The sequence below is a fragment of the Aquila chrysaetos genome, chromosome 5 (assembly GCF_900496995.4).
Source record: "Aquila chrysaetos chrysaetos chromosome 5, bAquChr1.4, whole genome shotgun sequence".
Taxonomy (NCBI): Eukaryota; Metazoa; Chordata; class Aves; order Accipitriformes; family Accipitridae; genus Aquila; species Aquila chrysaetos.
In genome coordinates, this window is record NC_044008.1 from 46,998,243 (window position 1) to 47,021,955 (window position 23,713).

Sequence of the window (23,713 nt, forward strand, 5' to 3'; positions counted from 1 at the left end):
TCAGATAAAATCCTCTTTAATTTTGTTGACGTTACTGGAGCGACACCTGGACTTTACTTTTAAGTATACCACAACACACACAATACATCTGAAGCATTACAGGCTTGGATTAGTTTCAAGAGTGATTTTGGGTCTCTAAATCCTTGGGAGAGTTTTGCAAGTATTTGCAATTACATGCAACCTATATTTAGAAGGTATTATTAAAGTTACATTCTCAGAGTTGTTTAAGGAGTCACTTAATGTCTAAATTAATGAACTACTTTTTGAAATGTGAAATCATCAGCATAACTTTTCACATGGAGAAATAGCTTTCTGAAGTGATGAGTTAAAAAAATGTACCCATCAAAATCTCCCTCTGCATTAATGTATTCTGCAGCGCATAACTACCTGCGGGATATACACTAATAAGATAACTTGGGTTCCACCCCCCCCCCCCCCGCTATGATCTTAGTGTAGTGTTGTTAACTCTCTAAAAGCTGTGCAGATCTTCTCTAATGTCTAAATATACTTATGGTAAATCTACTTTTTAGTATTCAAGCAAGAGGATTAAGGGTGTTGAAAGACATCCTTAAAATCTCATCTAAATATCTCTCAAAAGGATATCCGGGAAAGACTCTGGTTTACCTATGTGGAGTCACATACTACATTTTTAAAAGACTGGCAGCAGCATACTAGCTATATGTCCTCCTTTATTTTTTCCCTAAGCAAAGCTGAAAACTCCAATCTGTGTTATTAGAAGCACTTGTAACCAAAACCAATGACAAATATGTGTATTATTATAGAATATTATGTGTATTATATATATTATTACAGAACATTATATTTTATATATATATATATATATGCCTACCTCATTTATTATCATTTGTTAGAACACTGACATATCAAATCTTACACTTATAAAAGAGCCAGATGCTAAACACTGGAAATTGTACTTTGTACAATTTAGCAAAGCTATATTGTAAGCCCACTGCATGGGCTTCACGTGCACATAAAAGCTATAGGTACATAAATAATATCAAATGACAAAACTAGAAAGCAGCTTCTTCATACTTTATTTTACAATGTCTCACTAAATATATTTACAGGACACGGAATTTGCTTTAGTGCAATACATAGTAATGTTGCATAAGTACAAACTGTTGAACTTTTCTAAAAAAAATAAAGAAATAAAGCACTTAACTGATGTTACAGCTAAGTATGTAAAGCAACGTTAATAACTCTGAGTGAAAATGCTAACAGCATCTTTTCTTTTCATAAACAATTTCTAGAAACAAACCACAAACCGGCATTACATATTCCAAACTACTAAGCCTTGTACAGTACCATATCATTTAAAAAATGATTTTTTAAAAGCACATATGCTGTACTGTATGGCAGTCTTTTTCTACAGATACTGACTTACTCTTTTAATACAAATATGATATAACCTTGGCAGTTTTGAAGAACAAAGTTATCTCAAGATATCAAACATCTGTAGCAAACTCTGATAAGCACAGCTTCTTGAGAACTTGCTTTAACAGCATTTCTTCACAGTGATAGTTATGAAAGGTTGGAAAAAGATTAGCATAAAATATTTCCATCCTTTTTCAGTTTTTATGCAAAAATCATTACTTTATATTGGTAATTATAAAATTACAAACACTTTCTATAAGTAACTGCATCTGTAGTAATGATAGAAAAAGTTATCAGCAAGATACCTAAAATGAGGCTTGCATAAAATGATAGTTTGAAGAAAACTAGGTATATCTTTTTGAAAATAATAGTAAGGGAGGTAACTTAATTTAGAATAAGCAATACAGTAGTTTAACAGAGACAACTTATTAATAAATTAAAAAAACTAATTATTTATTAATAAATGTTAAAAAATAAAGGAATTGTAATGAGGTGAAATCAACATTTTAAAAGATACGATGAAACATTTACTCTTAGTTTTGGCACTTCATTGGAACAATTACTTTACCAAAGACCAAAATATGTATAAAAGGTATACAGCATCTTGACATACCTTGCAAATATAGTACATAAGTACTGGCAAACACTGAAAACATAGTTAAACATTCCCACAGATTTGCACATGCATGCACTATTCAGACAACAGCATTGTATCTATGTTCTCGGCGGTGACAATCTTGTATTACTTGGGTATTTTAGGCTATTTCTTCAGCAGATCTTGTTTCTGATTTAAGTCTTACAAATTCTTTAGCAACTTCGTCATTGGTCCTCTGAGAAAGTATTCTAAGAATTGTTAACCCAGTTTCATCTACAGAGATGTTTCTCAACAGGGGGTACCAAGACGCACAGCTACCTTTCTCTGCTATGTTTTGCAGCTGAATAACTGTCATTCCTATAATGCGATCTTCCCTAGCAAAGCAGTAATCTTTCACTGAGAGGTGAAGTTCGTAGGCTCCTGGCTTATCTTCATTACTCAAAATGCTGCATGGATTGAAAATATGAATTTAGAACAAGGAATTCTGTTTAATTCCCCTAAGGAATGAACGTACTCTAGAAATCTTGTAAAAATTAAAGTGATAGTGGTAGTTTAATTTTTGTAGTTCCATTTTGTTGCAACATATCATTTAGTTTTAAACCTTCTACACAGTTAACCTGTCAGATGCTACTGGTGATGTAGTCTCTGTTCGCACTGACCTGAACAGAAATAGAGAATTCATCATTCCCTCAATATCTGAAATAAACATGGTTACCTTTCCCTAGAAAGTACCTAAAATATTCAACTAGTTCCACAACTATCATAACCACATCTTTAAATCAACTGCAAAAAATAAAGAAAATCACTGGTAGCAAGCCTCAAAAGGAGCTTTGCTGTCGGACACTGAGAAAGTGAACTCTGTCTTAGTCAGGGTCTCAGTTATGAAAGGGGAGGAGGAGTAAATAGGTGAGAGGTGCTATAAGAAGTACTAAACTTAAAACTCCAGGTTAGGTGACAATTTCTTATTGCTTTAAGGATTAAATAATAGATATAAATTATACCATTAACCATACACCACCCTTTACATATTTAGATATCCCAACAGTCATAAAGGCCCAGATATCTAGGAGTAATAATAAAGGCTTCAGTCCAGATTGCCACTTAGGCAAATAGATTCCTAGATATATAAATAATTATTCCTGTGTAGGGAAATGTACATTTTAACCAGCTTTTGTAAGACTGAAAGCTTAGTGGTTATCATTTGTCTTCATACAAAAAAAAGATACAAATTACTAAATAATTGTGAAGTGGAGTCTATATCTATGGACTCTGATGTGTATAGTGGCCTTAGGATGGGTTTTTTTAATGTTCTTACTGGTTTAACCACAAGAAATTCTAACAAAATTTGCATAAAATATACAATTAACAGACAAAAAAGACTTACAATTGGAAAGTTTCATTGTATTTTGGTGACCAGGTGTTGCTCTTTGTCTTGGTTCCGTGTTTCCTTTTCTTGTCACTTAGGTTAGGACCTAATATGCAAACTTCCACAAATGGCCGGAACATAGCTGTTGTTTGCCAGTGTAGATTATTAATTGCTACAACTATAAAGAAATAAAAGAAATGAAGTTAAATAAAATTCCATTGGAAGAGTTCCAATTAATTATCCAGCAAGACTTTGTATAGCCAATGAAAGGTGACCTGAGAGATTTTCTATAGGATACCTATACCTGGAAGCCCAGGAGGAGCTTTGCCTGTTCTCTGCCAAGTAAGATTGACTACTTTCAGTTACAACAGTAGCAAATATAAACATATATTTTACAAATGCTTTACATTAGCAGCTCCTTTGTCTGCTACCTTCACTGTAATTAAAAATTCAGGTTATACTAATCTAAATGATACTGGGTTTCCTCTGAAATTCAGGTTGTGCAGAACAAAGGCATTTTGTTAAAAATGGAACTTTTGAAGTCTTGGTGCAGTCATTCATCACCCAGCTTTGCTACAGCTTTTGGAAAAATAAATTATATGCAAGCAAATCAGAAGTCTAATTTGGCACATTTGAATTTATAACCCTATAAATTTGTATAATAATACTTTTTAACTGTCTATGCAGAGAAGCATAGATAGTACTTACCTGCATAATCTTAACTTCTGCTGATGTTGAGCAAGGTAAAAATACAATCCTAATCACCTGAAGCATACTCATAGCTTTACAAGTACTGTAATACTTAACATTTGTTATTTCATTATTGGTATGTTTTACTTAGGATGTAGTGCTTGGGGGTTTTGGACTTTGTTGTTGTTTTCTTTTTAAAATTAGCTATTTGAAACTTACCTTTTACAGTGACTTTATGCTCACCAGTTCCAGGATGTGTGGAGACATCCACCTGTATAGATATCTCACCCACTGAATTATTAGTGGTTTGACCTGAAATAATAATCAGTAGGTTAGCACACTTGGCTTCTCAATATATCAAGAGAAATAGACAGTGAAAAAAGGTGAGCTGTATCTTCTGTCAGAAACACTTAGAAATTTCTGACATATATTTCACATTTAAGTGGGAATCAGTTACAGATTTATAAGTGATTTTGCCACGAAAGTACCTAGCAATTGCAAATGTCTATGTAAAGTGCCTCAGTAAAATAAAAAAAGCCCTCCATCTGGAACCTTCCATTCTGGTTATTATTAGGTGCATTTGCATCTTGAAATGCAAAAGTTGGTGGTTTTGTCAAACTTTGTTTGCATGTGCACCCCAAAAATCTTATTGCAAGTACACATTTGGAAAGTTATTTCTGTATTGTTATTGATTAATCCTTTGCTGGGGGTTATGTCTAAGCAAATTACTAAGGTTCTGCACTAGCATAGACACAGGGGCTTAAAGAAAAAAGGGAAGGAAGGTTGCAGGGATGGCAGAAGAGCCAGGAACTGAATTTTGGAAGTATTTACTTTTGAGCACCAGTGCAGGTTCTAAGTCAGTTTGCACATAATGATTCCTTAAAAGGACTCTCAGTGTGTATTGAAAGGTCCTTTAATGTATCAGATAATAACAGTACAATATAAACAAAATTGGGTGTGTTTACTTGTTCTTTAATTGGATGACTGTGAATGTTGAACTCTGGGAACTGTGCACTTGCTCCCCGGTCTAACCTCTGTGAACCATACACTGAAGCAAATTACTACCCCTTTATAACTGGCTACTGTTTCTGTGGGTTAGCAGAGGAAAGAATTTATCTTCTTTCTATTTATACAGATAGTCCTTACCCACTGGTTCCCCAACCATATATATGTGAGAAGAAGCAAACATTCCTTTAGAAGTTTTCCAGCAGCTCATGCAGGAATTAAGGAAGGGGTACAGAGAAGAGGGGTGTCTTGTGTAATCATAGTGGGGAATTTTTTTTTTCCCCACCCTGAATTAGTTTATACCCAGAATATATTTTTTTCCCCTTTATCATGTGTAGTTTTTTCTGGATTTCACCATCAGTGGCTTCCTAGATACGTGTTCTACAGTGATGTTTATTCGTTGTGTTGGCATGATCTGTAATTACGTTCTCTACACTGGTTGAACATTGGAAGGTCAATTAAATACTCTTACTCCAAGCGTTACTGCTTCAGAGAACAAGGTTTTTTTCTGATTCATCAAAACGTGGAAATTCAGTGCTCGATTAACTTGCTCAGAATCCTTGAGCACTGTTCTGCATTTTCCATCTTTCAGATGAGTTTGGCTTGCAATTGTCATGAATCCACTTTTCAATCATAGTCAACAGTGTTTTAGTAAAAAACCCACAATCTCAGTATCTTAATTTGGTTATAGCTGCTACTTCTGAATTTTAGGATACCTGTACAAATTTTGCTGCTAGTTGTATTTCAGTATCAGCCAGAGGGTTTGGACCACTGCTTACATGTAAACAGGCAATTTGTTAGACATCAGATTTTTAATGACAAAAGTCTAGTTTCAGTGACAGCCATTAAACTTGTTGTATTTGAATAATTAGTTAAAGCTGCACTATACAGGATCTCTAATTAAGTTGCTGAGTCATTCTATATCTTGTTCACAGTAAATAATACAAAATTTTTTTTAATTAAGAACATCTATAAAAAGATAGGAATGAAATGGACTACAAAAGCTAAATAAAATCAGTAGAATAGCTTTATTTAGAAGAGTAAAACAATGTATTATCTGACTGTACAGTAAAATTAGCTTTTATTTAGGAAGAGAAAGGAAATTCTCATTTGGTGAAGGTCATACAGTTAAAGCTGATTTCCTTTTCTTTTGCAAACACATTAGACCATGTATCAGTGAGTAGCATAATATTGACACTGAGTTTCTGCTGCTTGAAATAAAATTTATTTATGAATTTAAAAAAAAAATTGTTTGGAATGTGAAGTGCTATATAAAATTATTCTGTCCAGAAAACAAGATTTTAAAAAAGGCCTCATTTTCATTATACAAAATGTGGTGGTTTTAATGGAGTTACATTTAACCCAGTGTGCTGACTTGTGGGAAAACACCTTCCCATATATTTGTGTGGATTACTTAACTTGAATTAAATGAAGACACCACCTTTTTTTTTTTTTTTTTTTTTTTTTTTTGAAACACCTAAAATTCAGAAGGCAGCTTATCTGGACTAGTACTCCAATACTATATACAATATATATTTATATATAGGTTATTCTCATTGGCTTTCTGATGCTGTAAAGTAAATCAAAGACAGTAGAGACCGGAGCTTCTAGAGCATTAATCTGTCTTGTTCTTTCATATTGTGAAATTCTACCTTTTCAAATTCTTACATACTGCATGGAATTCAACCTTAACAGGTTCTTTTTGTGGTGGTAGACCTTTTTATGAATAATGCTTTTGATTCCACATATAGCCATCCTTGACTATGGAGTTTGAGTTAACATACTATAAGTCATTAATCTTTTGTTATGATTAAAAAGCTTTCATTGCCAAACTGGACAGGAGAAAAGAACCAGGAATTTGCAAAATCGAAATCATAGGGACACTGAATGGATAGGATAAACTGATTGTACTGAGAGAAAGTATAAGAAGTTCTCAAACTCTCTCCCCATCAAAATTTATAATAGTTTACCACTGACTGCAGTGGAAGGTGAGTCAGGCTGATCCTGAATATCACTGAAAATATCAGCCAGTGTCAATTCCTTGTTTTAGCTTTTAGCTTAAAAAAACCCAAACCCAAAACCTCTTTAGGAGAAATCAGGAATGTTTTGAAAGAAAACAATTAGCATTTTCATTAGATAGCTTATGCAGCAACCTGTGGGTGATGGTAATAATGCAGTGTTCTGTGTTAATCTGTAATAATGACACATTAGATTTTACTGCAACAAAATCTATGAATCTACAAGGTAAGTCTTGTTCTGTTTCTCCAACTTTTTAATTAACTATGCAAATATATCCCTGCAATAGCCTCCTAACTGATCTTTTTCTTTTCTTTTCCTAGTAGTCCATAATTCACAATAGTGCCCTAAGTAGTACTGCAAATATATAGTAGGATTAGTCATGTGTATATAGTACTGTTTGATACGGTTATAAAGAAATCTGTGTAAAAGATCATACAGCTTTATACTGAAAACAGCTGACCTTAAAATGACCCTACATTTCACTATTGCTAAGGAAACTTCTGCAGCAGAATGTCTCAGCCAGCAGAGACAATTTCTAGTGGAGTCTAGAATATAAGCATGGTTTCTTTCAGTTACCACCCCATCCATCTTGCGTTTGCTCCCCCCCCCCCCCCCCCCGCTTTTGTTCTCTCTGACCTGCTGAACAAACTAGAGATACAATTGTAGGAAGTTCAGTATTTGCTTATAGCAGCTTTTGTTGACATTCAAGAACTATGGCACTTCATTTTAAAGACTCTGATCTGTCTATTTCTGCTGTTTTGTTTTCTTGCTATCAGTTCTTGTAAAGTCACAGCAGGAATTAGGGATTTTGATTGCACCGTAGAAAGGAAGGTCCGTTTATCCTACCACATTTAACAAGTCAATTTAACTGACAACAAATATCTAGCCCTGCACTGCAGAGGATGATTGCACTTTTCTTCCTTTAGTACTGTAATAAAGCTTAACAAATTTACAAATAATTCTGCCTGAAACCTTATGGTTGCTTAACTATTACTGCTTCCACTCTGAACTCTGCTTTAGATCTTGTTAGGTTATTTATATGAATCAAATACAGCAGCCTCTCATAGGTGGGTTTTAAAGTGATCACCTGCATCTAAACTGCAGTCATCCTATTGCAGCAAACAAACTGTAAGGAGTGAAAATATTTCCTCTGGCCAAAGGTGCTTGATCCTCAATGGACAAAATGTCCATTTAGCACCTGGAATGTCATCAATGTGATAGTTGTTATAGCCCTAATGATCTTGACAGAAGAGAGCCATTTTGGACCAAGGACCTAGTCAAATGTTTCTCAGTCATGATAGTCATATTGGCTTACATATGCCCACAGAAACTAATTCTTCTGTCTTCTATTCCTTAGTATGTACCTTTGGAGAAGTGTGAACTTGTGGACTCGGGTAGGGAAAATAGCAGAAAATACAAGTGGAAAAATGAGTCATGTATATTCTGTAAAACTAAACCAGAAACTCTCTATATTCTCTAGAATAATATTCCTGTTAAATGCCAGCGACTCCTACTGAAATAGTCTGTGATTGTGGACAGAAGCACATTTCTGTGAAAGGGGTTCTTTGTCCTGCTTGATCCTTTAGCAGCAAAAAGTTTGAAAAAAGTTTTCCTGTCAGGAGGACTTTGGAAACTAACTTCTAGGTTTGCATGAAAAAAAGAGCCCAGCAGAAATAAATGGGATTCACAGAAAATGAGCTAGCATCCTTGAAATAGCAGGAGCAGTACCTCTGATGGACTGTACTTTCCAGCTGCTCTGGAAATTGGGGCATGGAAACTAGGATGCTTTCATAATTTCTTGGAAAAAAAAAAAAAAAAGGAAAATATTAAGAGTGGTTTGTTTTGGGGCTACAAGGAGCATTGGTATGCAGCAGGGACCTCAATAAGAGTGGCAGAACACATCTGAGAAGCTGAGCTAATCATTGGACTGTTCATAGGTCTCAGCTCTGACACTCCACCTACCAGAGTTATGCTGCTATGACTATTTAAGATAGTAGACTTTGCATACATAATTACTAAAACCAGCACTGTAGCTATGGCCAAAGTTTGCACTATTTATATATTCTAATATAAACATAGGAAAGTTTACATAACAATGCAAATTCTCATACAGACGTATTTAGGGAAGATAAAATTGCTGTGTCTGAAAAGGTATTGCCTGACTTACTTATCTGTTTACAATACCAGATAAAAACTAACTTTGTTTTCAAATGTTATCAATTTTGCAATCTGTCCTATTTACAGTTCAGCATGGCAAAATTTGGTAGCTACAAGAAAGTGAAACACAGCAGCCTTGAAAACCGAGCAGTGAAAACCCAATAAATTGATGCTGTAAAAAAGTCAGACAGAAATACATAGTACTGAACCCTAAGAGAAAAAAAAAATTTGTCCCTGCACTCAGCCATACGAGCCTTCTCTTTAATCAGCTCTGTGCCTGTAGTACAGAGCTTGAAAATGGTTGTATAATCCTGGGTTAACATATTGTTTCATTACATGGAACATCAACTATCTTATGTTGTATCTTATGATAGCAATTCTTTCTTTTCGAAATGCTTTAAGATCTTTTGGTATTCATCATTCTTCCTACTAGTAGTTTCATGTAAAATCCTTAAATCTGGAGGAGGCTTTATTTGAGGGTCTGTTTCTCACAACATAAAGAATGAAAGTAGCAAATTGTGTGTCTGTGAAAGAGAGAGATATTAAGGGGGCACGCTTGCAAACAAGGATTCTTTTTCTGCTGCAAAGTAATCTAGTAGCAAAAGAGAAGAATAATGGAATGTTTTTATTGTTCTTTAGCTAGAGACATATTTTTGTTTCATCCAGTAACAATTAGAGCTTTCAATAAAAACAGATTGAATTCTTTTTTCTTGTCTTTTTCTTTTTAATATTTTTTTTTTTTTTTTTTTTTTACTGTTGAACTCCAAAAGCATTAATTGTTAAAGTGTTTGTGGTCTGTGCAGTGTCCTTTCTTGTTTAGTGGTATTTGCAGGGACAATTCTAACTATACAGTTATACTGCAAAAGTAAGACTCACTTTTTTTGCAAAATATTTATGAGGACAATATGCAGATGTTCCTACACCTTCCGTTGTCTCTACAAGCCTTTCCCCAAACTTGCATTGTGTTCACAAAGTTCATAGGACTTGCTTGGAAACTTGTGTTTTATTCAAAAATTTCTGGTTTATTCAAAAAAAGACATCTTGGCAGTTAGCAAGCTGGATTGTTTTTTTCCTATACCTTCTGTCCAGTTTATAGATCTGTTGAGCCTTAAGTATATGGTTAAGTTGTCAGAGTGTATGCATGAGAGAGTAGAGATATGGGACAAGGAGGCATAGTCCAAACTGGAGCTTTTTGGAAATTCAGGCAAAATTCAGTAGAAAAATAAGGGTTGGACTTTGTCACCAAAACCAGCAGCTGGGTGTCCAAAACCTGATGTGGATCTAGATTCATGGTCTTTTTCAGCTCAGGTTCCAGAGAACTCAGAAATGTACTATATCCCCATCCTAGTGCAAGAAGTTAGGTATCTCTGAGGAGAGAATTGATTCCATTTCTGCAAGCTGGAATCTGTTAAGCAGTCTACACAGATCTCCAAAAGAGATCAGTGTCTGTTCTCAGGTGTTTGAAAACAGCTCCTATTTGTATTTGAAAGGCTTTTATACTATCTGCAGTCATTACAACGTAATAATCTATTATTTGCTTTGAAAGGAATGCACTGAATGTCAGAATTTATTGAATGTATAAAAATATATTGTCAGAAGTCCTTTACTTGAATTTACTATATTTTTTTTTCTTCATACAATTGTATTCCAGTTTTCCATACATTCATGGTTTCTTACATTTATTGGAGGGCTGAAATGACCCCTAGGTTGAGAAAGTAAACATGAATTAAGTATTTTACTTTATGTAAAGGGAGTACTTCATTAAACAGAAAAGAAATCTGAGATTTACCAAACATGCATCTGAGTTTAAATACTAATGTGTTTTGTATTGAAGCAATCAGTGCTTATATAATAATAATGATAACAATAAAAAGGTAAGATGAGATTTGACAAAAATTTGTTTGTTTTTTTTTTCTTTTGTTCATCTTGGAATTTCATAATTTGCTCATTACTCAGATTCATAGTACCATGTCAGTGTTTGGTATTTCTCTTCTTCCAGTTGGCATGGATCTATAATCAACTTTAGATTATTCATGTTGTTCCTTTCTGCCCTACTTGAACTTTTCAGCCTTTCCCTTTACTTTATAGTTATTTGATCAAGTCTCTCTCTGTATGTCTACACTGCCTCCTTCTAATGTCTGGTGTTGTTATATTTTTATAGTTCTGGGGCTAGATGCTCTTTTAAAGACTGTTTTCTTTCTGGACTTTTGTAGCTTCTTGACTTTCTCCTCCTCTCATACAGGCACTCATAAAGTTGTTGCAAGTGGTGACTTCAGCAGTATTTTTGCCCCGAAGTAGTCAAAGGTAATAAGCTAGGCTCTAAAACAGTCTTTATAGCTGTATTAAAAGTTCCTAAATCTATCGAGTTTTACATATTTTTCTCTTTTTTTTACTCTGGCTTCTAGGATTCAGGATTTCAAGACCTTCTTTACCTCTCTGAGGATTAGAAATCTAGTTTAGAAGAAAAACAACTACCTGACAACTACCTGCAAACTAATCATCATGCATGACATGATTTTAGTACCTGAGACTTAGAAAAGCTCACTAAGCACTGTGAGCCAGGCAGTAAAACCGCTGAACAGGCAATGTTGCTGTGTGGTAACCCTATCCTATCCCATTTGCCAGCTAGCTGCTTCAGCATAAATCTGACCATTTATTTAAATACTGGACCTATACTTTGACCTTATTTTCTATATAGGACATAAGAATGAAAAGGTTGAACCGATATTCAAGCTTTCACAGTACCCAATCCTCCAGGAATTATACAAGCTATGAAGTCAGCATTTTATTTCAGAGAAACATTTGTCATCATCTGATTAACAATGCCAATAAAATACATGTATTTGTCTGGGGTTCATCTGCCAATTTATTAGAAGACAAAAGATGAGGGTGACTAATCAAGTTAGTTTTCACAGGATGCTGAGGGTCTGTAATTTAGAGGAAAATCTTGAGTGCATGTTTTAAAATTTTCATTTAATACTGACTTTCAGGAACCTTTCTTTCACCAGGCTGCCATGAAAAGATTTAGAAGGTTTGTATTTGATTAGAAAACAGGAATCATTTGTCTTAAGGATCACTTGATGTGAAGGTATTAAGGTTGACAGAAGATTCTGCAGCATCTCTAAGCCTCTTAATTGTACAAAGCCACACCATCAAAATACATTCTCTCCTATTTGAATTTCTGTAATGTCAGAGTGATATGAGGAATTCAGAGAGCACAATATAGAAGCAGAATAGTATTGTGTGAGTAGAAAGTACTGGTTTGAGTGTCAGGGTGGAATCTCCCCAGTTAAGGTCTTCCCCTTCATCTCTGCCTAGTGTAAACCATGCTTCATGTGATGAAGGCTGGCAATTGCCCAACCCCGTTGTGACCCTCTGTTACCTGTAGCCACTTGTAATGTCCGTATGGTAAGAAACCAGGGAGGAGCCAGCTTTGATATGGGAGATGAGTATCCAGTCAGCATTATCCATCCATCCCTCCATATGTGTGTGTGCATGTGTGTATATATATATATATTTACACACACACTGTCCAGCGTTTTAACCAGGCAACACACAGGCAAGTATAGCCTCTCAAGTTAACAGGTTTACATATGTAGCGAATGCTACACTGATACCCTTAAGAAGTTATTTTTTAAAACTAATGTCATAGAACTGATGGATAGCAGTAGCTTGTGTTAATTTTCTCAAAGACTTAAGATAAACTGTAATATGCAACATATTTCTAATTTAGGTGCTTTACTGTTTCATTTAAGGAGTAACCAAAGAAATTTTCTATTGTGACAGCCTCTTAAGTGAACATTCTGTAAAAACCTTATGCTTCACCAGCAGTCTGGTTTTTTTAATATGTGAACTTTTAAAATTATTTTCTGCCACTATTCTGAATGCATTTATTTTCATATTAGCATATGCTAGAATACTTCTACTAGTTGTAATTCTGCAAGTTTCTTCATTGTTCTTATGCTTTCTGTTGTTCACTACTATACATTCCTTGCAATTGTATGCTGATTTCTGCAGCTTATAATGCAGGTCTATTTTTTTTTCTTTCATGAAATAAGGTTATGTAACACATGATCGTGACCTCAATTTGAAACTACAGTGGATGAAGCAGGGATTATTTCTTAGGTTAAATTCTGTCTAAAGTGTATGTTATGAGAGAACTGGAAATACTCTGTAGTACTTAAAGTTTATGATAGAATACAGGTATAGCTTTCAAAATATGACAGTTAATACAACAGTTTTGACACACAAAAGAGCAGAAAAAAATCCTTTTTCGCTTATAAGAGCTGTTAAATGATTTTTATTTTATTTTCTGTAGTCTGATGTCATCTCTCTGCTTGCCTAAACTACAGTATGTTGCTGTTTTCTAAGTTAACTATCAGTTTAGTATTTAAACCTGATAATATGTATTTAAGAAGACAGAAGATAGAGAGGTTCTGCTTTGCCTTGTACTATTACAGGTTGCAAAGGAACACAAAGTTGAATTTTGGTTTGGCAGTTGAAAAGAATTTCTCTTCACTTTTGATCATGTGAAGCCACCAACATAGGGAAGGAAATTACGAGACAAGTATGGAGTTACTGTTACAGTTACTCATTCTCATTAGGTAAATATTTTTAATTCTGCTTATTATCTTTTCTTGTTTTTGGATGCTGCTTCCCCTTTTAGCTTTCAATTGTCCATCATAAGAATGAGGAAATCCGATACAAATCAGCTGATGTGAAAGAATAGTGTTTTCTGCAGCCATTTAAATGCACAAGTAGGGATTCTAGTATGAGCTCCATGTTGCTAGATGAGTATTGATTTTTCTGCTTAAGTAATACAACCTCTTTAAAGTCAAGCTAAAATATATATTGTAGTCCTGCCACTATGGGTTGCTATGTTGTATACCTTACAATAACAGTAGCATTCTCTAATAAGGTTTATAAAACTAAGCTGCTGTAAATTTGTAGGAAAAAATATTTCTTTGACTATTTCCAGTAAGTAACCATTTTAGATGCTACAGTGGCAATAAATAAGAGCAAATTCAGGACACTGTAATATTTGAGGTGCTGTCTTTTTATGTAGTTTGCTAAAACTAAAATCATATTTGTCCAAATGTTATTAGAGTTGATGCTAGCCAAGTGTAAAGATTCACAGAGTTTATGCAATTACTGAAGATTTAAGACAGTTGCTAAACTAAACCACAGCCATAAAGCTCCTTTTAATTTGATATCCTTTAAGTAGTCTAAAAGCTGAAGGTATAACTTAGTTCAGTAAAAAGATGAGTGGCAGGCTGAAAATTCTCTTTTTTTTTAGGAACAAATTTTGAGAAGCATCAGCTGGACTGCTCTGAGCTTTGAGTAACAGTAAGTCAAATATACCATAGAGTAGGAAAGTTTGTAGAGTAGGCCAATATATGGATGTAGTTTTACTTCAGTGTTCTGAGTCTGTTCCTTCTCTTCTGAAATAGAGAAATACAGTGAGAGTTTGTTCTTTGGCTTTTATAGTTTTGTCTTGATTGTGAAAATGCGGTTGAATTTAGCTCAAGTTTAGTTAAAATCAGCTTGTCCTGCCTGAACTGAACTTTTACCTTTTTGTCTAGAGTTGTTGTATGTTGACAACTTGTATAAATACATCAGTGTACATATACATGGACTTTTGCAGAAACCTTTGAGCTTTCCTTGATGTTATTCTGTGTTGGCTCGCTGGCTGCCACCCAGCTGTTAGCCAGCCATGGTGTCTTTTAGCCATACAGCACTGAACCCCCACGTCCCTGCAACTGAGCAAGGTTCTATAGGTCAGGCTTGGCAGTGCGCAACTGTTTGTTTTACAACTGATTCATGCTTGGCACAAGTGTAGCGTGCACAAAAAATTGTTTGGTCACAAAAGATGTTGAAAACAATCCATATTATAGTTGGAATTTATGCAAAAATGTTATCCTGCAGCTGAATTTAGAGGAGAAAAAAAAAAAATCACTTTTACAATATGAGATGATGTGTATTATTAGTAGTGCCAACCTAAAATTGACAATTTACAGCTGACAAAAGTCCAAAGGAAACAGAATCAATCAGAGATCTGAACCTCAGGGTACCAGCTTGGTAATGGTGTAGTGATGCTATGAGATGATTATTACTTGGCTGTGTTTCATATGTTCTTTGCCGAGTTATCGATGACCACATGCAGTGTGTAAGATACTAGTCACTCAGGCTTTTAAATACAGTTCTGTTCACTAAACTGCATTTAGGTTTTTCAAAATCCTTTAGGTCTACATCAACGTTCATTTTGGAGACTCTAAAAGAGACCTGCTCCATGAAATGGTTCTTGGAAGCGCTAACACTAGTGTATGGTTGAACAAGAAGAAAACCCTGATCCAGAAGAATGTGCTTACAACAGGCAATGCAGAATCACCTGGTTAATATTAAATGTGAACTTCAGAGAAGTGGAACTAAATTTCTTTAGCAGTTTATAATTTCTTTGTATGTAAAATTGTAAAAGTTTTCCTACCAAACAATACTGAAAATTTATTTGCAAAAGAGAATGCTGCTCTACAACTTTTACACTTGTGGGCTGGGATTAAAATAGATCAAGTGCTGGCAGGTTTTGCTTATTTTCCTGGAAATAAAGTTCCTTTTTTTTTATACTAAGGGACAAACATAGATGATCTTCCCCTTTACTATCATATTGATACCAATGTTAAAATCTGTAACAATCAGAGTCTCAGCAGTATTTAATTTCCAAACAAGCTGAAACTGTGTGGCAGATCTGGGATAGCAGTAGGGATGTAATAGGAGAAGAGAAACCTCTCTCTCTCCTCCTGTGCCAGGCAGAAAGACATGTGTTTAATATGACAGCATATGACAGAACTTAAGCTACGTCACTAAGCATGCTAATCTGTATTTGCTAATAGAGTTGGTACAGACAACATTTTTCTTTTATCTTTCATTTTCATAGTGTGGTTACAGATTTGTTTTCACAACACTGAGTGAGGATTAAATTTACAACTTTCACGTTCCTTTTAAATTGCAAATCATTATATGGAGAAAAAAGAATAAAAGAAAAAGCAATGTTGTCAGTTACTCAAAAAGTTACTGCCAGTTTATGCTCTGTAGTGTCATTTACTTATTCAAACACTTGTCTGTTTTGAAAACAGTCTTGAGAGTCTGTAGCTGTGCTTTGAAAAGGAAAACTTATCAGAGTAAGATTATCGCAGTTAACATCATTAGTCCTGACTGTGCGATAACTTGCTTTTAAAGCGTATGTCCATAACAATACAGTCTCCTGGTGTATATGAAAATGGCAATAAGAGTTTAGCTTTCAAGTATTTAGTGTATTGAAACCACCACATGAAAAACTATGAATCCCTGGGAGTAAGTCAGCATTTTAAAAGTTAGAAATGTTTTTATTAATGCTGTCTATGCAAATTGCTTTGTTTCCAGGAAGCTCTTTAGGAATGTGTAGGCACAAAGGCTGGGAATCGAAGCTCTGGTTCAAGCAATCATCCTTGTTTAGAAATGGTGCAAAAGCATATTCTTGGATAATTTGGTTATTCATGCTGAACTTGACCCTGCATGTACATGAATACAGGAAGTATCAAGGACTGTAACATACACTTTTACATAGCTATTATGCTTTCTAGGTGGGGAAAGTAACTCCCCCTCCTTGCACCAATCAAACAAATTTTTGCCCTTCAGTTTCTTAGAAACACTGCATTTTAATCATGGCAAATGAAAAAATATCTTCACCTGTGTTTAAAATAAGCCTGATTATTGTCTGATTCTAGTCATCATTACAAGAAAACTGAGCATCCACTTTCATCTACATAGTTGTTATTCAATATGCTATTTTCTTTAAATCTAAAGTATTCTTTGTTCCATTGCTTTCAGTTTAATTATATCTAACCGTCTATAGATTATGGATTGGTTACCTGCACAAATATGAGGGCAGATATAAATCTAATTATATTTCAGAGAAAGTTTCTGATTTGCAAACAGGGTCATTTTAACTAAATGCTAATGATACAGCTACAGTTGTGAGGCTGGAGGTAATCGTAATAGATGAGTTTTTTAGTTCTTGTAAATGAGACATTAAAGGATGATGAAAAGCTATGAGTCACTCTTCCTTAACTTTTATTCCCAGTGGCTACACTTCTAATAATACTGGTGTGCAAATATAGGCATGCTAATGTATGCACAGAAATGAACACAGACCTCAGGCTGAAATCATGATGAAAAATCAAAAAATTCAAGTTTGTGGTTCAGGATTTATAAAAGATCTCTGCTTACGGCTACAACCCAGATAATTTTTTCTCCTGAAGTTACAATGAAAGTATGCGTAAAGGAAAAGCAAAATATACTAGTAATTAATAATCTTCTGCCTAAATCCATACTGTTAATCCTATTTTTTGTTTGGGGGGGGGGGGGGGGGGGGGGAGAAGAATCTATTCCTTATATATTAGAGTTTTACAGCAATTTTCTCACTTGTAGTGTATGAATTATTAACAGAGATCCTCAGTCTAATATGGAAAGCTTCCTGGGAAATAATTCCTTGGAATTAATCTTTGAGCAAGCTGCAAAACTAATGTTTCATGCTTTTTATACTGTGAGTAACATACTATATTTCACAGGTAAAAGCAAATTGATTTGCAGCTTAACTGTCCGATTAAAACTTTTCTGATTCTCATGAGTGGGGAGCAGGGTAATTCTTTATAGATCAGCAAATTGTATTCCTTCCCAAAGATATTAAGTGGTGGACAGGCAATTTTTACAAATGCCCATTACATTAAAAAGAAATCTAATAAAGAAAGATTACTATTATGCAAAAATTTGCAGTTTCTAGAATGAAGAAACCGTTCAGCTTGGAATATAATGCACATTATCTGTATAAAAGCAGTTCTTGTATGTACTGTAGACGTATGAAAACACTGTCCTAGATCGATAAGAAAAATGGTAAGAAATAGCTTCTTTTTGAAAATAGAAGGAAACTTTGCCTAAAAGTATAACCATGAACTCTTACCCTCTTATTGAAACCACGGAAAGTCCTCTTTTGAAATACACCGTTAATGAATGGTATATATATTTAAATGAAAAGGACTTCATGTTTCTGGTTTTTTGGTACACTACACCAAAATTCTAGAGCAGGAAGAAGTGGCTTCAGTGTTGCTGATGTCCGGATTCAAAGTATACCTAATATCTATCATATTCTTGGATGTTCTCTGCCTTGGTTTGCTTTTGGGAAAGTATCAACATTTTGATAAGTGGGCATAAAAAATGATGTGACATTTTCAGCAGGATGATTTTGAATCGGAATTCTGAAACGCACAAAGCAAAAAAAAATCTAGACAGGGACAATGCTGTATTTTAGCCTACAGAAACCTTCTATTCCTTTTGAACCCACAGACGACCTGCTAGAAGTGGTGTACATTCTGTAACGTGGAATCAGTGTGCTACATTAAGCACACGTTGCTCACAATTTATTGTTCTTAATCACAAAAGGAAACCTTAAGGGATATGTCATACTTTTTGCAGTTATTTGTGATTAGTAATTAATATCCTCCAGCTCTGAATGTATCTAAAGCTGCCGATGTATACTACAAATTTACTTTGTTTCTGCAATTATAATATGCACTCTGGTATGGCCTCTACAACCCTGTTTGTGTGTGGAGTGCTCCTATAAATAACCCTGATATTCAATGTTCACACAGAGCTATGGGACATATTCTTTATGTAAAGTGACAAGCTGATAAATACACTGCCCTCAGCTAAGCTCCATTGATTGACAACAGCAGTTGATATGGGGTAACATCACATGGGCAAATTTGTGACAATAAACTCTAAAATACCAGTTTTTGGAGAATGTGATTGGCAACCAATCATTTAAAGCATTTAAAATGTAATTTGATGTACTTATATCTCTCTTACAGATCACTTACTTTGAGATGACTGAGTGTCTATAAACTTCTTTATCAAGGCGTCAGTAGTTTGCGTGTAAAGGCTAAGAGCATATCTCAGGGACTGTAGGTCCGGGCTCTTTTCCAGGAAATTCTTTTTCAGCCCACTCCCTCCAGCATGGAAGTATTGCTAAAATGAAAAACAAATATGGTTGTTCAGAGAGGCAAATTATCTGAGAGAGGCCTCAGTTACACACATACAATTTTAAGTAAAATTCTTACACAAACTTTAAAAAATAACAGCTGGCATGTGTAGCTAGATTTATGATTATAGCAGTTGAGATAACTGTCATCATCTCTACTGCAGAGCTTCTTTCCAAAGGTAAAAATTTAAGTCTTGTGGGAGAAAAAAAATATACAAAATTTTAATTTTGGTCTTCATGATCTCAAGTATTTATATGTCAAAACTGGATATATATATTTGCAGCGTTCTTTTATCTTTTGGAGAGTGGAATCATTTTTAATACTTTACCTAAAACAAAGCCTCTAAAATCAAGGCATGGTTTACAGCACAAGTAAAGAATATATTCATTCTGAGGGAAGGGGGAATTTTGTTAAAATTTTAAAAGAGAAGGTCCTAGAATATTAAGTTTTGGATTAGCATTGCATTGTAATTGTGCCTGAAATTATGATTATGCTTTGGGAAATAAATTATTAGAAATTCCATGGAAGTTTCCATGGTGATTATCTTTTTTGATTCCAATTTTGACCTGTTTTACTGTGGATATGCAGAAAATGTGTGTGTCATCCTTGAGTGACCACATTAGGGTTTCCTGGACTGTGAAAGGAAGAGGATGGAAGAGAAAAGGAGCTCATGGGTTTGTACTGCCCTTGAAGATGGGGAGTAAATTTCATCCTTCAAAAGAGAATTTCCTTTGGGGCAGAACAGCTGTACCCACAGCTCTCTATGCGCTCCTGTGAGTGATGCAGCAGTAACCCACTACACCAGTAGTGCTTCCTGCAAACCTCAGATGGGGGCAGATCACTCTGCAAGCGGTTGCACCAGTGTGGATGGAGATTACTGCCAGCTGTTGACCAAGGCCTGCTTAGAGAACAGCACCCCTCTTTTTGCTGTCCTGCTTACACTGATAATTTGTGCTCTCTTTCTTCTTTTATTTAAAAAAAAAAAAAAAAGCTAAATTAGCATAAATACTTTAAACAAAAGATGACTCCTGATCTACTGGCACAGCTAGATTTGGAACAAAATATATGTTTACCACTTTGATGTCACACTGACTATGTAAACTATTGCAAGTATTAAATTGTGTTTCCAATCCCAAAGCTGACTTCAGAAAAATTAGGATAGATTCTTCCCTTCTTCCTCCCCAAATGAAGAACTTTCCTTAAAATTTTATACAAAACAGTAGTTGATAAACTAATGCACTTAAGCTACAAAGAAAAGTTATATTGGCTACACAAGTTTAAAACCAGTGTGGTGGTCTCTTTGCAAAGCATTTTGCAGTCTACATTACAGCTCTAGGGCTCAAGATTGATGTATAAAGCTCCCATTAACGGCTAATGAGTAAAAGCAAACAATGTTTTTTTAGGAAAACACTGTGACTACTTGATGACATGCAATATTAGTCCATTCAATACAGGGAATGTTGGGAACTGTAAATAGACAATCTATTCTCCTCACGTTTTTGGAGTGTTGCCAAAGGAATATATGCAATATATGCATTTCTGTTCACATACATACGTATATACTAAATACTTTATCCTACGCATATCTGTGACAAAGCAGACCTACAGTTCACACGTGCCCATTGCATGTTAGTCTACACATTTCACCTTCCAATTCTCAAGATTTTTGTAGGACATGAAACATAAATGTACTTTTCCTAACAAAGTCATTATTTACATTTCTGTGTTGATGGCTACTGACTGTTACAGGAAAAAAATATCTGTAGGAGCAAAACAAAGGACTTGAAGTCATCAGGCTGAAAAGTTTTATATTGTTTTAATCCTATGTGGGCAGTTAGTGTCAAGTTAAGAGGTTCTGACTAAATCACCTTTATCTTCGCATTGCATACTTTGTATCCTTCCAAGCGAATTATTTCATACTATCTGTACCAAAGAAATATCTATTGTCTTAATTATTCAAAAGTGTATTCATGATTTCACCAAGGATCTTAATCAGTTTATTAGCAAGTGTTAAAATCTGTTAATATTTCCTGCTACTGTGACAATTACTGTGATTTTTTTTTTTTTTTTTTAGTTGTGTCTCCCAATAAGATGTTATCTGCAGCAGCAGCTACAAAGGACTAAAAGCTCCATGAAAGCTAACATTTAAAGAAACAAGGACACCTGTCCCTAATCTTCCTGAGTTTTTACATTTTTTTTTGCTTTTCCCATAAATGGTAAATTTCACATGCAAAACCACTACTATAAACATATCATTATTTTATGGAAGCAAATACAGAAAAATAATGAGTAAACATAAGGGTTTTGCAGATTCAGTTGGACACCTAATATCCTGTTATTCAGAGGTGTAAACCTTAAAATAGTGCACCTGCTGCTAATGCTCCAGTCTAAGGGGTTTCAAGGTTCATAGGTGACAAAAGAGGCTTGAAAGTCACACTGACAAATGAAAGGTGCAGACACAAGTGCATAATGTCAAGTATGTGGAAATCAATGCTGTAGCTGCTGCAGTCTCAGCCAAAACTTGACAAATGCAACACAAGTCATATTGGTGGTAGTTTCACTTTGTAGAGTGCCTCTGGGTTTACAGTGCTTGCAAAGACAAAAATGGAAACTAGAACAACAGTATCAATGAACGTGATCTCTGGGCTGAGATAATGAGATAGCTGAGGTAACTCAGTTTGAAATAACTGAGGCCAGAAAGCCAATTCTCCTAACAGTAAATTGCAAAGTAAGCAAAAAAATAAATAAATTGCTAAGGTTCTTTTTACATCATACAAAGACTGATGATATGCTATATATGTTTAAGATGAAAGATTATTCCTTTATTTTATGCTCTTCAAAGCATTAATAACACCATCATCTATTAAATTATAATTGTAAGTTGCTCAGTGAATTAATTTTTGGTACTAAAAATTAGAGTAATGAAAGGAAAAATAAAAAAGACTGCAAGCACAGAGATACTCCTCCCCACAACTCCCTTCCTTACAACCATCAGTTACTTAATTTTTGAACAGATACCATATGCGATTTTTACCATTCTTCTATTCTTATTTGGGCAGCCTTTTGGTTTTTTTTTTTTTTGCTTTTAAACAAGCCATATTTACTTAGCATTGCCAAAAATTTGTATATTTTGATCATTAACTTTATGATTAAATTATGAACTGCATTTCTAAATCAACATAGCAGTCTTTTTTCTTGAGTTAACTCACAAGGTTTGTCTTTGTTCACTTTCTAATAGTGTAAGGCCAGTTTCTGCATGATCAAGGCTATTTGCTTAGTAATGTGGAAAAAAAAAAAGATTTTGCCATATCATGTACCAAGTACAGTAAGCAGGTTATAATGCCATGTCATTGCCTTACAATTTGAAAATAGGTTTTTCAGAGAGCATTATTTTGCTCAGTTTATGAATGTAGTGCACAGAGATAAGAACACTGAATTAACAGAGGATTTTCCCTATTTCTAACCTTTTTCCTCCAATTCTAGACTTTTGTTTAGTAAAATGATCAATATCTATGACTCTTAAGCATTGGAAATTCAGGCAAGGTTAGAATTTGCATTTTTCCCAACTTGTATTTGTTTAGAACGAATGCTCTGAAAGGAAAACAATTAGATTCACATACTGAAATGAGGAGTCCACAGGGCTTAACTTGGGAGCACACACTACTTCAGCATTTTGTTCCATTTCTGTTTCAACAACATCAGTAATCCCCAAATATTATATTTATTTCTGAAAGAAATGCCAGTTCTACAGCAAATACAAAAAATGGCAGTTGGGAGCCCTCTCTGATATTTCTTTCTTGTCTTTTGAGACACTATTTTGTTGCACAAGACTTGATCATGAATATATCCTCTTATTTATATTTTCAATTTTATACTTAAGTAGCTGCCTCCCTTACCTTCCCTGATGTGCTGTCTCTTCAGCAGCAGACATGAAAATATGCTGTTATTCAAGAAATTGATTGCTTTCAAATTATTTACACCAAATAAGGATCCAGTCCAATGTGAAAAAGACCGGTAAGTACATTAAGTAATATTCCTTACTGGTTTCTTTTGACTTCAGAAACCCAATTTGTGAAGACTGTATGAAAGTCTCCAGTTTTTTATTTAAAAAAAAAAAAAAAAAAAAAGAAAGAAAGAAAAAAAAAGGACTGTTAGTCTCTTTACTTTTACATTTAGGAGCATAATGCAATAACCTTAAAATGAATGAAAGTGAAAACAAAGTTTTCAGAATATTTCACCTGGCCTATGGCCTGATCCTTTCATCCTTCCAGAGAGGTCAAATCCTAGAGTTACTTAATCAATTACCAATGAATTAATTTGTATTTCTAGTCATGAGATTAGCACCAGGTAAGGTTGGATGGATTGTCTCTAATATGGCTCGCTCTTTTAAAAATCTAATGTTAAACATTTATGGCA

At 34.6% G+C, this 23,713-nt stretch overlaps 1 protein-coding gene and 1 long non-coding RNA gene across 6 annotated transcripts in view; one reads left to right on the forward strand and one right to left on the reverse strand.

Annotated features, from left to right (window-relative positions):
• Window positions 1-1,038: 1,038 nt before the first annotated feature.
• UNC13C (unc-13 homolog C) overlaps window positions 1,039-23,713 on the reverse strand; it is a 201,965-nt gene continuing 179,290 nt past the window's right edge. For all 5 annotated transcript variants that reach the window (XM_041123662.1, XM_041123660.1, XM_030014228.2 and 2 more), the window contains 4 exons: window positions 19,136-19,283; window positions 4,266-4,358; window positions 3,375-3,534; window positions 1,039-2,436 (listed from right to left, as the gene is read on the reverse strand). In XM_041123662.1, coding sequence (XP_040979596.1) covers window positions 2,151-2,436; window positions 3,375-3,534; window positions 4,266-4,358; window positions 19,136-19,283 — 687 coding nt within the window. In that variant the 3' untranslated portion in view covers window positions 1,039-2,150. The remainder of the gene's footprint in view (window positions 2,437-3,374; window positions 3,535-4,265; window positions 4,359-19,135; window positions 19,284-23,713) is intronic.
• Window positions 13,564-17,586, forward strand: LOC115341374. The gene is made up of 3 exons (XR_003923375.1): window positions 13,564-13,831; window positions 14,524-14,573; window positions 15,452-17,586. It is a non-coding gene; the product is annotated as an uncharacterized LOC115341374 (long non-coding RNA).